The 12,881-nt window shown below is 41.6% G+C and overlaps 1 protein-coding gene across 6 annotated transcripts in view; it reads right to left on the reverse strand.

Annotated features, from left to right (window-relative positions):
• Positions 1 to 12,881, reverse strand: part of TSEN2 (tRNA splicing endonuclease subunit 2) — a 58,376-nt gene that overhangs the window by 18,163 nt on the left and 27,332 nt on the right. For all 6 annotated transcript variants that reach the window (XR_005374566.1, XR_005374567.1, XR_005374568.1 and 3 more), the window contains exons 8-11: positions 10,523 to 10,661; positions 2,744 to 2,780; positions 2,095 to 2,206; positions 651 to 740 (exon numbers count right to left, since the gene is read on the reverse strand). Coding sequence is in view for 3 of the 6 variants with exons in the window: in XM_038565615.1 (XP_038421543.1) it covers positions 651 to 740; positions 2,095 to 2,206; positions 2,744 to 2,780; positions 10,523 to 10,661 (378 nt within the window). In the remaining 3 variants the exon portion in view is untranslated. The remainder of the gene's footprint in view (positions 1 to 650; positions 741 to 2,094; positions 2,207 to 2,743; positions 2,781 to 10,522; positions 10,662 to 12,881) is intronic.

A 12,881-nucleotide genomic window follows, 5' to 3' on the forward strand; every position in this document is an offset into this window, starting at 1 on the left:
AGATGGCGCTGGTATATCTGGGCCAGTGCTGAGAAGGGAGAAGTGCGTCTGGGCAGGCATCCTATGAACAGCTAACCTAGTGGGCACAAGCAGGACAAACTGCATGGATGAGGCACTGGGGCCGGGGAGGCCAACAGGCAAGGCTACAGTGGGACAGAGCAGTGGGAACAAGGAGGGAGGGTACAGTGTCAGAGACAACATCGATGACCTGCTGAATATGGGGGAAGAGTCACAGATGGGGCCAGGGGTAGAAACAGTAATTGATGCTGGGAGACAGTGTGGCAGTCCTGCCAGAGAAAGACCCGCCAGGAAGATTCCCCAAAAGCCAGACAAGTTCAAGGAGGGACTGAGCAGTGACACCTGAGTTTCTGGGAATGAGACCTGGGAGAGGCCTGGCCAGGAGGTGCCAGTGTCTGTGAGAGCAGTGTCACCTGAAGGGTGGGGACTGAGGCCAGAGGACATGGCAGGCAGAGCAGCAGCAGGAATTAAGGGGGCGTGAGAGTGGGCTCAGCAGGGAGAGGGCCTGAGGGGCTCCCTGTTATCAAGGCTACATGGTTTTCATTTCTTTTCTTGGGACCACATATTCCAGAGGACCCAATGTGGTGGACAGATCTTTGCAATACCATGAGTTTGTTTCTGAGTTCACCTACCTGAACTTTGATTTGTTTCATACATTCTGGTGACTCCATCTCTTTGTCAGTCATGGTAGAGGGTTTAATCAAATAGCACAGCATGAGTTCCTATTGAGAAATGAAGAATAAGCTCCACATCCTATACAATATAAATTTGGGTGTGTCAGTAGGAAATGCAGACAGACTCCATTTCCTCCCACCATGTGCTCCTGGTAACTCACAAACCACCTTGGTTTCCTCCTAGAAACATGACTGGGCCTGAGATATAGACTAAGGACCTGTCATTTAGTTACTGTTAACATGGCAAGAGAATGTAAATAAAACAAATATATGGATTATAAACACAGTATTTAACATATTAAATATATGCATAAGTCCCAGCAAATGGGTATAAAAATACTAGAAACAGTTTAGACTCCCTATTTCTAAAAGACAGAGGTGCTTTTTACAGGCCAAACCTAAGCAACTTAATCTGTACTCAAGGCAGCTGCCACCTGGCCTCTGCTGGACCTTCTGGCCTCCCCTCCTACAGCGCCTCCAGCAGCACTGGAGCAGAGTCAGAGGGGGTTCGCAATCTGTGTTCAGTTAGCAAATTACTGAGTAAAAGAGAACACACAAAGCTTTCATCCTTAGTAGTCCTGGTATGAGATGAAATTTCTCTCCTATCTCGATGGCAGCAGAATATAGCGGAACACAAATCAGGCAGTCAGATGACTCTGGGTTTGAATCCCAATTCTGTATATAAGCTGCAAGATCTTGGGTTCATCACTCAACATCTCTGATTCCTCACCCTCAGGGATGAAGATAACAACAGGGTGGTGAGAAAACATGCACTGTTTTTTTTTTTTTTTTTTTTTAAGATTTTCATTTATTTATTTATTCATTCGAGACATAGAGAGGGAGAGAGAGGCAGAGACACAGGCAGAGGGAGAAGCAGGCTCCTTGAAGGGAGCCCGATGTGGGACTCGATCCCGGGTCTCCAGGATCAGGCCCTGGGCTGAAGGAGGCACTAAACCGCTGAGCCACCCAGGCTGCCCACATGTACTGTTTTTAGTTATAAATATTAATATTCTTCCTTTTTCTTCAAGAAATCTGCTAGCTTTGAAAAGAAACTTATCAATGCTCTGACTCCCCTGCGAATGTGTGTGACTGAATTTTTAGCATGTGCTGATGGCACCCCTGGCAGGCAGGCAATGCCCCCCTACATCAATCACTATAGGAAATTCTGAAGTTTAAGTCCTGGAGCTCAGCACCAGTGAGTGGTGGCAGGGAATACGAGAGGAGGCCAGCTTCTCACCTCATCTTTTAGAACCTTACTGGCAGGAACACTGAAGTTCCAACAGATGACTTTTATGATTTTACTATATTTATATTTTTTATATTTTACTATATTTACTATATTTAAGAAAAAATAAATCCAACCATTTAAGTGACACATGAATGTCAAAGCTGATGTTGTTACCTTGGAGACGTTAACTGAAACCCTGCTCAAGGCAGCCAGGGACCTCCAACTGAAGGGTCTGCGAAGAGAGCCCTCAAAATGGTCGTCGACTAACTCGATGATGACAGAGTAACTGGAAGACACATAGGGGGCATTGTAAAAGCAAAAGGCATGAAATCAACCTCTTTAAAAAGAGTAATGCTTGTTCTATCAAGAATGAAGATACAGAAAATAAAAATGCAACATCTAATCTTAAATTCCCCTGCAGTGTTATTGTGGAAAAGTATTAATGAAAAACTCTCACTTTACATTACAAACTTTCAGGCTCATCTCAGCACTGACAAGGAAAGAATACAAATATTTCTCCCAATAAGAAAGCCGTGAATTCATTCAACTATTTAGATAACACTCACTGATATTAAGATGAACAATCAACTGCATAGATGAACTCAATGTATAACACTACAACACATGTTATCGTAACCTATTTATTATTTTACATATAGTACAACAGTGTTAGTGTCGAAGGCACAGATATAGAGCATTTACTCCTAAGAGGTGAAGAACAACATGATTATAACTATTTCTATGGCAGTGAAAATTACATTGGAGGTCAGAAGTTTCCTCCTGTCCCTTTAAGCTATTAACTTATTTAAAAATCATTCCAAACCTTGCATGGTAAAATGGAGGGCCTTTTCGATACAACACTGTAAAGAAAAATAAAGAAAATGTATAACCATTTGAAATCAAAATCTTATTACTGACATTTTCTCTTCTCCAAAGAGACATAAATACCCAATTATCTGTATATGGGTAGTTTGCAATATATCTTGTAGTCTATCTTAAAACTCAAACTGTTTTTTTTTCCTCCTGGAACAAAATGCAATTAACAAAGCAACTCTATGATTGGGGCCCTGGCATTCTCATCTCACCCTTACCCCACAAATGAAATCCAAATTTGAATATAAGCAATTTTGGTCTCACCTCTTGTCTTATACTCTACAGAGTGAGAATGTGAAATTATGTCAAACATGTTAAGTTCGTATAACATGGACCAGCGTTTTGCTATTACTTTTTTTTTTTTTTTTGCTATTAATTTCAAATCGACCTAATTCTAAGTGTCTGAGGTACTCTGGCCAGGTACAAGTTGATTGAGTCTTGGTGCTAGAGAGGAATAAGAATCATGACTATTTTTAAGAAATAGTCAAAGTCAAGTGGAGAAGACAGTCACATAACCATACATACGAGTTGGAGATCAGTCTGCCCTACTAATTCATTCTACGGACGTCAAAAGCCAGTGTCCATGAGAGTCTGAGGCAGGGACTCTGTCATGCGGACTCTGGAACTTCATAGGGAACCTTTCAGAGGCACAAAGTCCGTGGCGAGGAGTGGCTGTTTATCAAACCTACTCCCTCTCTTTCTAGGCACATGGCTAGATTGTGTCTCTCAAGCAGCCAGGTTGGCCCATAAAACCCTGCCACATACCAAGGCTATATTTACTTCTTTTTGAAGATGACCTTGAAAACCACTTGGTGAAGACCACAGAGCCATAAGGAAGAGCCTGGGCTCCTGAGGCACCTTGGAAGTTGATCTGCTCACCACTCAGAAACACCAGTTTTGGCTTTCACATGAAAAATTAACTTCTGTGGTTAAGACTCTGAGGTATGGGGCTTATATGTAACTATGGCTATAAAAATTACTTTTACTAATGCACAATTACATCTGTAAGCTTATAGCTGTCCCCAGTGCAAAATCCGTGCAAATAAGCTTCTTATCCTTTGAGGAATTGACAGAATTTTCCTTTTGGGCCATATCAGTACTGTAGCTAATCACATTTTCCTTAGGTTCAGCAAGCTCAGAGCTACCTTGATAGCATGAGTTAGTAACTCTGTAGGATCCCATGGACAATAGAGCAACCCTTCACCTAGACTACACTTTCTAGAGTCACGTTTCCTTCTTATTATTCTATTTCCTATTTAAATTATATTTAAAGGATTTGGCAAGTCAGCTCAAATTCACTGTGCCAGGGCACAAATTTTAGTAAATACCCCAACATACAATCCTCAACTTTCTGAGATATGGTATAGTGGAAGGAAACCACGTACTGGAATGAACTTGAATTCAGGAATTTTGTTTTCTGGCTGGTTTCTGCCACTCATGGTTGTGTGACTTCAAGTAAGTTACTAACATCTCTGAGCCTCAGTTTCCAACAGTACAAAATGAAAAACGAGGGGGAAATTGAGATCTTTTCTAGCACTAAATACCATTATTTGTGACCAGGCACACATGTCTAATGTGCATCTGGAACACTGGAACATTACATAATTTGAAAGCAGCTCCTCCCAAGTTGGGTCCTTTTGGATGATTGATGATGGTGGTATAGCTTAGAAGTTAAAAGCACCAGACAGACCCAAGTTCAAGTATTATCAGTATCAAGACCACATGAAGATGCCCTATGTTTCAATCTCCTTATTAGGAAATCTGGGGGTAGTCATTGAAGGGAGAGGGGCTGACACAGTGACTGGCATAAAATGAAGGTTCAACATGTTACCTAGGATAGTAATCATAACGATGAGAGTGTATTCAGAGGGGAAAATAAAATCGTTTTACAAGAGTGCCTCTCAAGCAGAAAGATGAAAACTTCAGAAGTCTAAGAAATCCTGGGCTTTCAGAAATAAAGTCTGGAAGAATGGGGAAGAGAAGAGAAAGCTCCTTCTTATAAATGAATGCCAGCTATGGCATGTAGAAGGAATGAAAGAATTAGTAAATGATTACTGCAATAATTAATTCGGGCAGCCATTATAATTACTGGGGACCCAGGTATGCAGTCTCATCCTGCGTATTACTTGTTAATTACAAAAGAAAATATGCAATTTTATAACAGACATGTGACACTGGTCACTTTAGCCAAGTGATCAAACTTAGTGTCATTAAGAGTGGGACAGCCTGACATTAAGCACCTCCTGATGGGGCATGATACATACAACTATGTGAGCCAAAGAATGTGAGCTGGAGTCTAATCATGAGGAAACAACTGAACATATCTAGAATGTGGGATATCCTCCAGGAATCTTCAAAAAAATTTGATGCCCTGAAAAACAAGGTAGAGAAACTGTTTTCAATTAAAAAAAAAAAAAAAAAAAAGCTAAAAAGGCTATAGTGAGCCACAATCTGTGAATGTGGCCTTATTTGGAAGAGGCTCTTTAGGGTAGCCTGGGTGGCTCAGCAGTTTGGTGCCACCTTCAGCCCAGGGCATGATCCTGGAGACCCAGGATCGAGTCCCACATCGGGCTCCTTGCATGGAGCCTGCCTCTCCCTCTGCCTGTGTCTCTGCCTCTCTCTCTCCTCTCTCTCTCATGAATAAATAAAAATCTTAAAAAAAAAAAAAAAAAGGAAAAGGCTTTTTGCAGAGACTGGAATGATGCAACCATAAGCCAAAGGACATCCAGTGCCACTCGCAGCTGAGGAGACAAGGGATTGATGTCCCCTACTGCCTCTGGAGGGAGCACAGCCCAGTGGAATTCTGGCACCCTGAGCTGTGATAAAACGAATTTCCCATGTTTTAAGCCCACTAAGCTTGTGGTAATTTCTTATGGCAGCCCTAGGAAAGTAAAAGAGAAACCTACAATGCCAGATGTGATAAATCAATAGTGACTAGAGTCTGTATTGAAAAAACCACCACAAAACTCCCATAGCTGCAAAAGACATTTTGGGGACAATAGATGGAAATTTAAATTTTCTGGCATTTTAATGATATTGAAAGTTCTGATTTCTCTCAGGGATTATATGGTTTTATAGTGATGTAGAAGAATGTCCCTATTCTTATGAGTTGCATGCAAAAGCTGCGCGTGCAGATGTGGAAAATGTTAACAAAAACATTTAAGAAGTTTGACTGGAAAAATAAGCCAAGCGAGTGAACTAGTTGTCAGCCTCTGGGGCTGGGTGCCACTGCTGGCGATGACTCCTTTGGGCTCCAGGAACCCTGTACCCTGTTGGCTTCTAATGGCCCCCATCACTCCACTTGTCTTTCAACTTCTAATTCGCAGGCAGCTGTGAAATTACACGACCAAACTCAGTCAATGCAAATCCAAAATTGGGATTGTGTGGGAAGGAGGCTTAGGAGTAATTAGATCTTAAGTCACATCAACCAGTAGCTGCATGTGTCAGAACAAAATATACAGCTGGAGTTGGTCTTTAGCTTTCAGGCTGGCAATGGTGGTTTGGTGTGGTGGAAGTACATCGAGCTTGGACTCAGAGCTAACCTCTGCACTTACTTGCTGTGGGACCCTCGGCAGCTTCCTTGACCCTTCTAAACCATAATTTCCCCAACATACTATAAAAGGAAGTGAATACCATGTGACTCACAGGAGTATTAAGATTAAACAAGATGAGGGAAAAAAAGCACCAAGGCTAGGTGCCAGGGCAACATAAAAGCCAGCAGATGAAGGAGCTTTTGGGTGGGGAATATAAGGAAAGGCTCCCACTTGGTTTTTAATCTGGTTTTCACTAGTGGGTGATCAAGGTCAAGTAGCTTGACAGCTGCACTCAATTTGAGATCCATATCACTTGTTCCAAGCACTGCTCCTGCAAATGAAATGTGATTGACAAGATTTATTCAAGGGAAGAGTTTCCCTGATAAGATGTGAATTTCATAATGGCCCTTTGTCATAAGTCATTACTTCTATAAGCAGAAACAATGGTTAAGAGAGGATGTCCTGGGCTTAACCTGTGTTGGCAGTTCTAGGGTATGTGTGATTAGGTCACCAACCTTCAAAATTAAAATAATATTGTTAAAAAATTGCAGGCACCAAGCAGCTGTGCCCAGAGAACAGGAAAATTTAGGGAAGCTATTCCTTTTTTTTTTTTTTTTAAAGATTTTATTTTTAAGTAATCTCTATGCCTAGTGTGGAGCTTCAACTCCCAATCCCGAGATCAAGAGTTGCATGCTCTACCAACTGAGCCAGCCAGGTGCCCCAGGAAGCTGTTCGTTTTATCCCAGGCTTGTGAACCCCTGCTAAAGCAGGAAATGTGAAGACACCCTTCGTGTTGCTGCTGGGCCAGAGATCTGGTCCCACATTAATTATACAAGCAGGGCAGCCCCGGTGGCTCAGCGGTTTAGCGCCGCCTGCAGACCAGGGTGTGACCCTGGAGACCCAGGATCGAGTCCGGGATCGAGTCCCACGTCAGGCTCCCTGCATGGAGCCTGCTTCTCCCTCTGCCTGTGTCTCTGCCTCTCTGTCTCTCTCATGAATAAATAAATAAAATCTTTAAAAAAAAAAAAAAAAAAATAATTATACAAGCAGCCTGAAGTACATGATATGATCCAGCTGTGGGCAAAGGCCTCCAGGGAGTTGGGCAATAACACTTGCTTTTTTTCTTTTAAAAAAAAAAAAAAATCTGTCCTTTCAACCTTCCCTATAAGGCAGTTGTCTTTTTTTTTTAAATAAATATTTTATTTATTTGAAAGAGAGCGAGAACATGAGCAGGGGAGGGACAGAGGAGGAGGGAGAAACAGCCTCCCCTCAGAGCAGAGTCCGCTACAGTGCTCCATCCCAGGACCCTGAGATCATGACCTGAGCTGAAGGCAGATGCTTAGTGGACTGAGCCACCCAGGTGGCCCAGACGGTTTGTTTTAAAACGACTCTTCATCAACAATATGGGATATATTGAAAATACCTGAGATAAGTTATGCTTAGAAGGTACTCCACAAAGGCCCCTTTCCCTTGCAACTTTTATTTTTTTGTAAAGAAGATGGTGTTACTCATGATAAGCAAATGGAAACTTAGAGAGATGATGTAACTTGCCTGAGGTCACACAGTAAAGAGGTAGAGTTGGCCATGAACTTAAAGAGCTCTCTTCACTAGCCCCATGCCACCTCTGAAAGTATCCCTACAGCCTTGTTGACTGGAAAATTCTAACTCAAGTTTCACCCATACAATGAGAAAGCTGAAGACGACCTGCCAAGTGTTTGCACCAAGTGGCTATTCTTACAGGAGTATGAAAAGGAGAACACGGCAGGAAGCCAATGAAGGAAAATGAAACAGGCACATAACTTATTTAAACATGGTGAACTGTGGCCAACACAATTCTGTATAAACCTAACAAACTAATTTCAAGCTAATCCTGATCATTTGTGTGCTAACCCTGAGTTAGGATATCTGAACCTGAAATCCAGGCATGGAAGAAACAAAAGAAACCATTTATCTCAGAGGGATAGGAAACCCTTAACCTTTATTTTGGATTCCTGGCACCCTTCCCACTGGAGAATCTAATGAAAGGCATGGACTCTTGACCCAGAAAAACACACCAATCTACAAACACCATATTTTATGGGGTCTCCTGAAGACTATCCTAAGATTCCAGGATAAGTGCAATTTTAGAGCATTTAGATTTAAAATATTGAATTGGCTTTCTTTGGGTATTAAAAAGGCTCAAAACACATGAAACAATCACATGATACAGCTCACAAGACCTCAAGGGCCATGACTCCTTAGAGGACTTCTCAAATATCTTGACATTTTTGAGCCTCACAAACAATTCTGAAAACATCCAGGAAGCACCTTCACTTAGCAGATGTGGAAAATGAGTTTGAGGGACTTAGTAGTGACACTAGTGCTGGAAGGGACCCCAGGGTCTCTGTCCACTCACCCGGGCCTGTGGCTTTGAGAGTTCCTTACATAATGACTACTCCACATTTATATGTGAAGACTCTCCTGTGCTCTAGAATCATCTATCTTCATAATATCTCCACTGGACCTACTTAGTATGTCCCAAATACGAATCCTAAGTATGTAGGCATTATTCCCAATTCCTCTTAAATGAAATTCTCACATCCATTCTGTCTCCAGGGCTGGTTTGACTCATTTTTCCTAACTAAGTCTCTCTGCTTCCATTTTTGTCTCCTGCCCCACCCTGTAGTCTATTAGTAACAGAGCAGACAGAGGGTCCTATTCATTTTAAGTCACTTCTTTGCTCAAAATCCTCAAGACTTCCAATCACCAGAATAATAAACAGGTCCTACACAATCTGCATCAGCCTAAGTTGCAGACATCACCTCATGTTACTCTCCCTCTGGGATTTAAAAGTTCTCGACATACCATCTTTATGCAGTTCCTGAGATTTCCTTACTTCAGGGCTTCTATGCTTGCTGTTCTCTTTGTGCCTCCTCTGTTCTTCACTCTTCCTTGGGATCTCCAAGTTCTGGATCCCTGTCTTCATGTTGTTCCTGCCTCAGGGCTTTTGCACTTACTGTTCACTTTGTGCCTACCCTGGTCTTCCCCAGATTCTCAAGTGACCTATTCCCTCACTGTGGTCACATTTTTGCTTGTGGTCACATCTTTTCAAAGTCTTTTCCTAACTTTCTTCACTCTCTATCCCTTTCCTGTTTTATTTTTCTCAGTATTTAATAGTCCCTGAAATTACATTATGTATTTACTTGTTTGCTTACTCATCTTCCCAGCCAGAATGTAAGCAGCTGCACTGAGGCAGCTTTGTATTTGTCTCATTCACCTCTGTATTACTGGCACCTAAGAAGACCTGGCCCGCAGAAGACTCTCAGTAATTATCTGTTGAATGAAGTGCTCGTCTGGTCCAGAATTCTCTCTTTACGATAAGAATAGGCAGTTTCCAAGAGTTTCCAGAATTCAAACCTCAGCTCTCTTAAGTTGCTGGCCCTGGAAACTATTAGGGGAAAATGACCCATTCTCCAAAAACTGCAATCTTCCCATCAGAAAACTAGGAATAATAAAGAGTATCCTTTGCACAGGACTGCTTTAGGGATTAAATGATATAATGAATTTTATTTTTTTTTTAAATTATTATTATTTTTTTTATTTATTTATGATAGGCACACAGTGAGAGAGAGGGAGGCAGAGACACAGGCAGAGGGAGAAGCAGGCTCCATGCACCGGGAGCCCGATGTGGGATTCGATCCCGGGTCTCCAGGATCGCGCCCTGGGCCAAAGGCAGGCGCCAAACCGCTGCGCCACCCAGGGATCCCCGATATAATGAATTTTAAAATGCTTGACACATAGTAAGTGCTCAACAAAGGATAGCAGTGATTATCATATTATTATAGGATTATTCTCATTTTCAGATGAGACAATTGAGTCCTAGCAGGTAAGGGACTGCCTTATATCACATGATAACATGGCTAATGAGAGGAGGGGGGGTGGGGGCCATAAAACTCTTTTCTCAGATTACAGAGCAGATGAGAGGAAAAACCTTAATATGTAGAGCTACAGGCTTCTGTCTCTGGGCTTTCTCCTCAGATTTCCTTTTCACTCTTTCTGGACAAACCCTCTAGCCCAACCCAAATATTTTTATTTAAGCCAAAAGGAAGACATCTTAGAAAAAAATCAGCAACAGCACATATTACCAATTCAAGTTTTCACCCTGGGATCTGTTGCAGATGCTGGTTCTCACACCTACCGTGTCAAGAACTACTTACGTAAATCTGTCCCATACTTAAGTCCCACTTTGGGCACCCAGCCCTTGCTTCGGAAGTAATGGTATGCCATGTATGTAGTCCTGAATGTGGGCTGAACTACAGTGAAAGCTTTCCAGAGCTTCATGATTGTTAAGGGCTCCTAATGTTAGTGAAAGGAAAAAAAGGCATTATTATGCATGCATTCGCTCATCATTCAGCCTGTGACCTGACATCCATACTAAGTGTGGAGCCGAAGCAGTAAACATACACAGTACTATGACAGAGGGACTTAACAGAGGATCTAAACCTGTGCTGTCTGGTGTGGCAGCATCAGACACGGGCCAGAAGGGAGATGTGCTCCAGGTGGAAAATACACACTGAATTTCAAAGACTTGGCAGGAAAACAGGAATGATACGTTGAAATAAATAAACTATGTAAATAATATGACTTTTTCTTTTAACCCCTTTCATGTAGCTACCAGAAAATTTAAAATGATACCCATGGTTCCTGTCTGAGGCTTATCTATCAGACAGCATGACTCTGGACAAGGCTGCCCTGTAACAGTAACATCGGAGATGAGGAGGAAGTAGCCAAGTGGAAGGGGGTGGTGGAGGGAACTGGAAGCAGTGGGGTGAGGCAGAGAAATGAGTGCATGCCAGGGTGCTCAAGTGTGACAAGTCCACCAAAGTCGGAGGGCAGTGCGTTTCAAACATTTCACAGACCCAAGAGAGTAGCTACTGTATGGCAGGTCACATTCAGAAAAACCAAAACATAATTTTGTAAAAGCTTTAAAAAAAAAAGCCCCATTTTAGTCTTTGAAACTGGAAAATTTATCTCATGGCACAAATGAATAGTCCAACTCCATATGTTTCTAATGGAGGAAGTGAAGAGATTGAGAGTGGCCTGGTTCAGAGAACATTCGATTCGATTCTCTGGTTGGGTTAGGGCTCAGTCAATGAGACTTGCTCAGTTTGTCGCAGCCCAAGATTTTAACCCATAAATATGAGCTAGAGGTTTGTTTGTTTCTTTCTTTCTTCTTCTTTTTTTTTTTGGTTGTTCCTAAAATAGAAACTCCATACACATGTGGCCTTTAAATCCCAAACTAAGGTAACACTCTCCGCCCCTGTAATAAGCAATAGTCTTGTGGGAAAGGCCAAACTTCCACTTTGGAGAGCCCATCATGTTTCAGAGGCTCAGGAGTCTAGGTGGCAGTGAAATATTCTGATGAATTTCAGCTAAGGCCTAAGAGAAGAGACAAGGAGAGCTAAGAATGGCCATCATCTGGGAAAATGAGTCACCCATCAGCCGACAGCTATTTTCAAACCACTGGAATACTCATGAAAATAATTTATATAATTAGAATTTGATGAATGATAGATAAAATTATGTACTCACAAGAACAGAACAAAATATCCTTTCTCTGTTCTATTTATTGTTCTGCTTAACTTTTTCTTTTTAATTTCATTTCAGTTATTTTGAATAGGTATTATATTCACATGATCCAAGTTCACAAAGCATAAAAATGTACAGTGAAGTTTCCCCTTCCACCTGTGTGCCCAGCCCCCTTGATGCCTCTACGAGAAGGTAACCAATGATATTGGCTTCTTGTGGGACTTTGTTCTAAGGGCAGCAGGCTACAGTACAGAATCACAGGCTTTGGAGATACCCTGACACCAGACTAGCTGTGTGACCTCGGGTGAGTTACTTACTTCCCCTGAGCCTCAGTTACCTTAACTGTAGAATTCTTACCAGGCAGAGTTAAGGTTTAGAAGTATTGCTTGTAAGGTACCCAATCACAACCTTTACCAAAGTAGGTGCTGAACATGGCAGTTTTAATTTTTAGTACTGTCCTAACACAGATTTCCTGATCATTCTCTAAGATACTACTCTTCTCCTAGTCTCCGGGAATGAAATAAATCTGAAAGAGTCAAAGCTGGCTTCTGCCTTAATGATCCCAATTAGGGAGCACCTGGGTGGCTTAGTTGTTTAAGTGTCATGACTTGATTTTGGACTCAGGTCACAATCTCAGGGTCATGAGATTGAGCCCTGCATCAGGCTCTGCACTCAGAAAGGAGTCTGCTTGGATTCTCTCTGCCTTTCCTTTTCCCCTTCCCCCACTTGTGCATGCTCTCATAAATAAATAAATAAATAAATAAATAAATAAATAATAAATAAATAAATAAATAAATAAAAGATTTTACAAAAAAAAAAAAAAAGCCTAAATTTGGGGATCTTACCCAAAGCCTAAACCCAGAGAAAAAATTCAATTCAGTTTTATTCAGTGAAAGTAGGTGCATCTGTATTACAGTAATAGGAAAATTACTACAACCTGCTTTTAATACCAGGAAACTTTTAAGTGGATTATATCTAAATATAACA

Source organism: Canis lupus, chromosome 20 (assembly GCF_011100685.1).
Source record: "Canis lupus familiaris isolate Mischka breed German Shepherd chromosome 20, alternate assembly UU_Cfam_GSD_1.0, whole genome shotgun sequence".
NCBI lineage: Eukaryota > Metazoa > Chordata > Mammalia > Carnivora > Canidae > Canis > Canis lupus.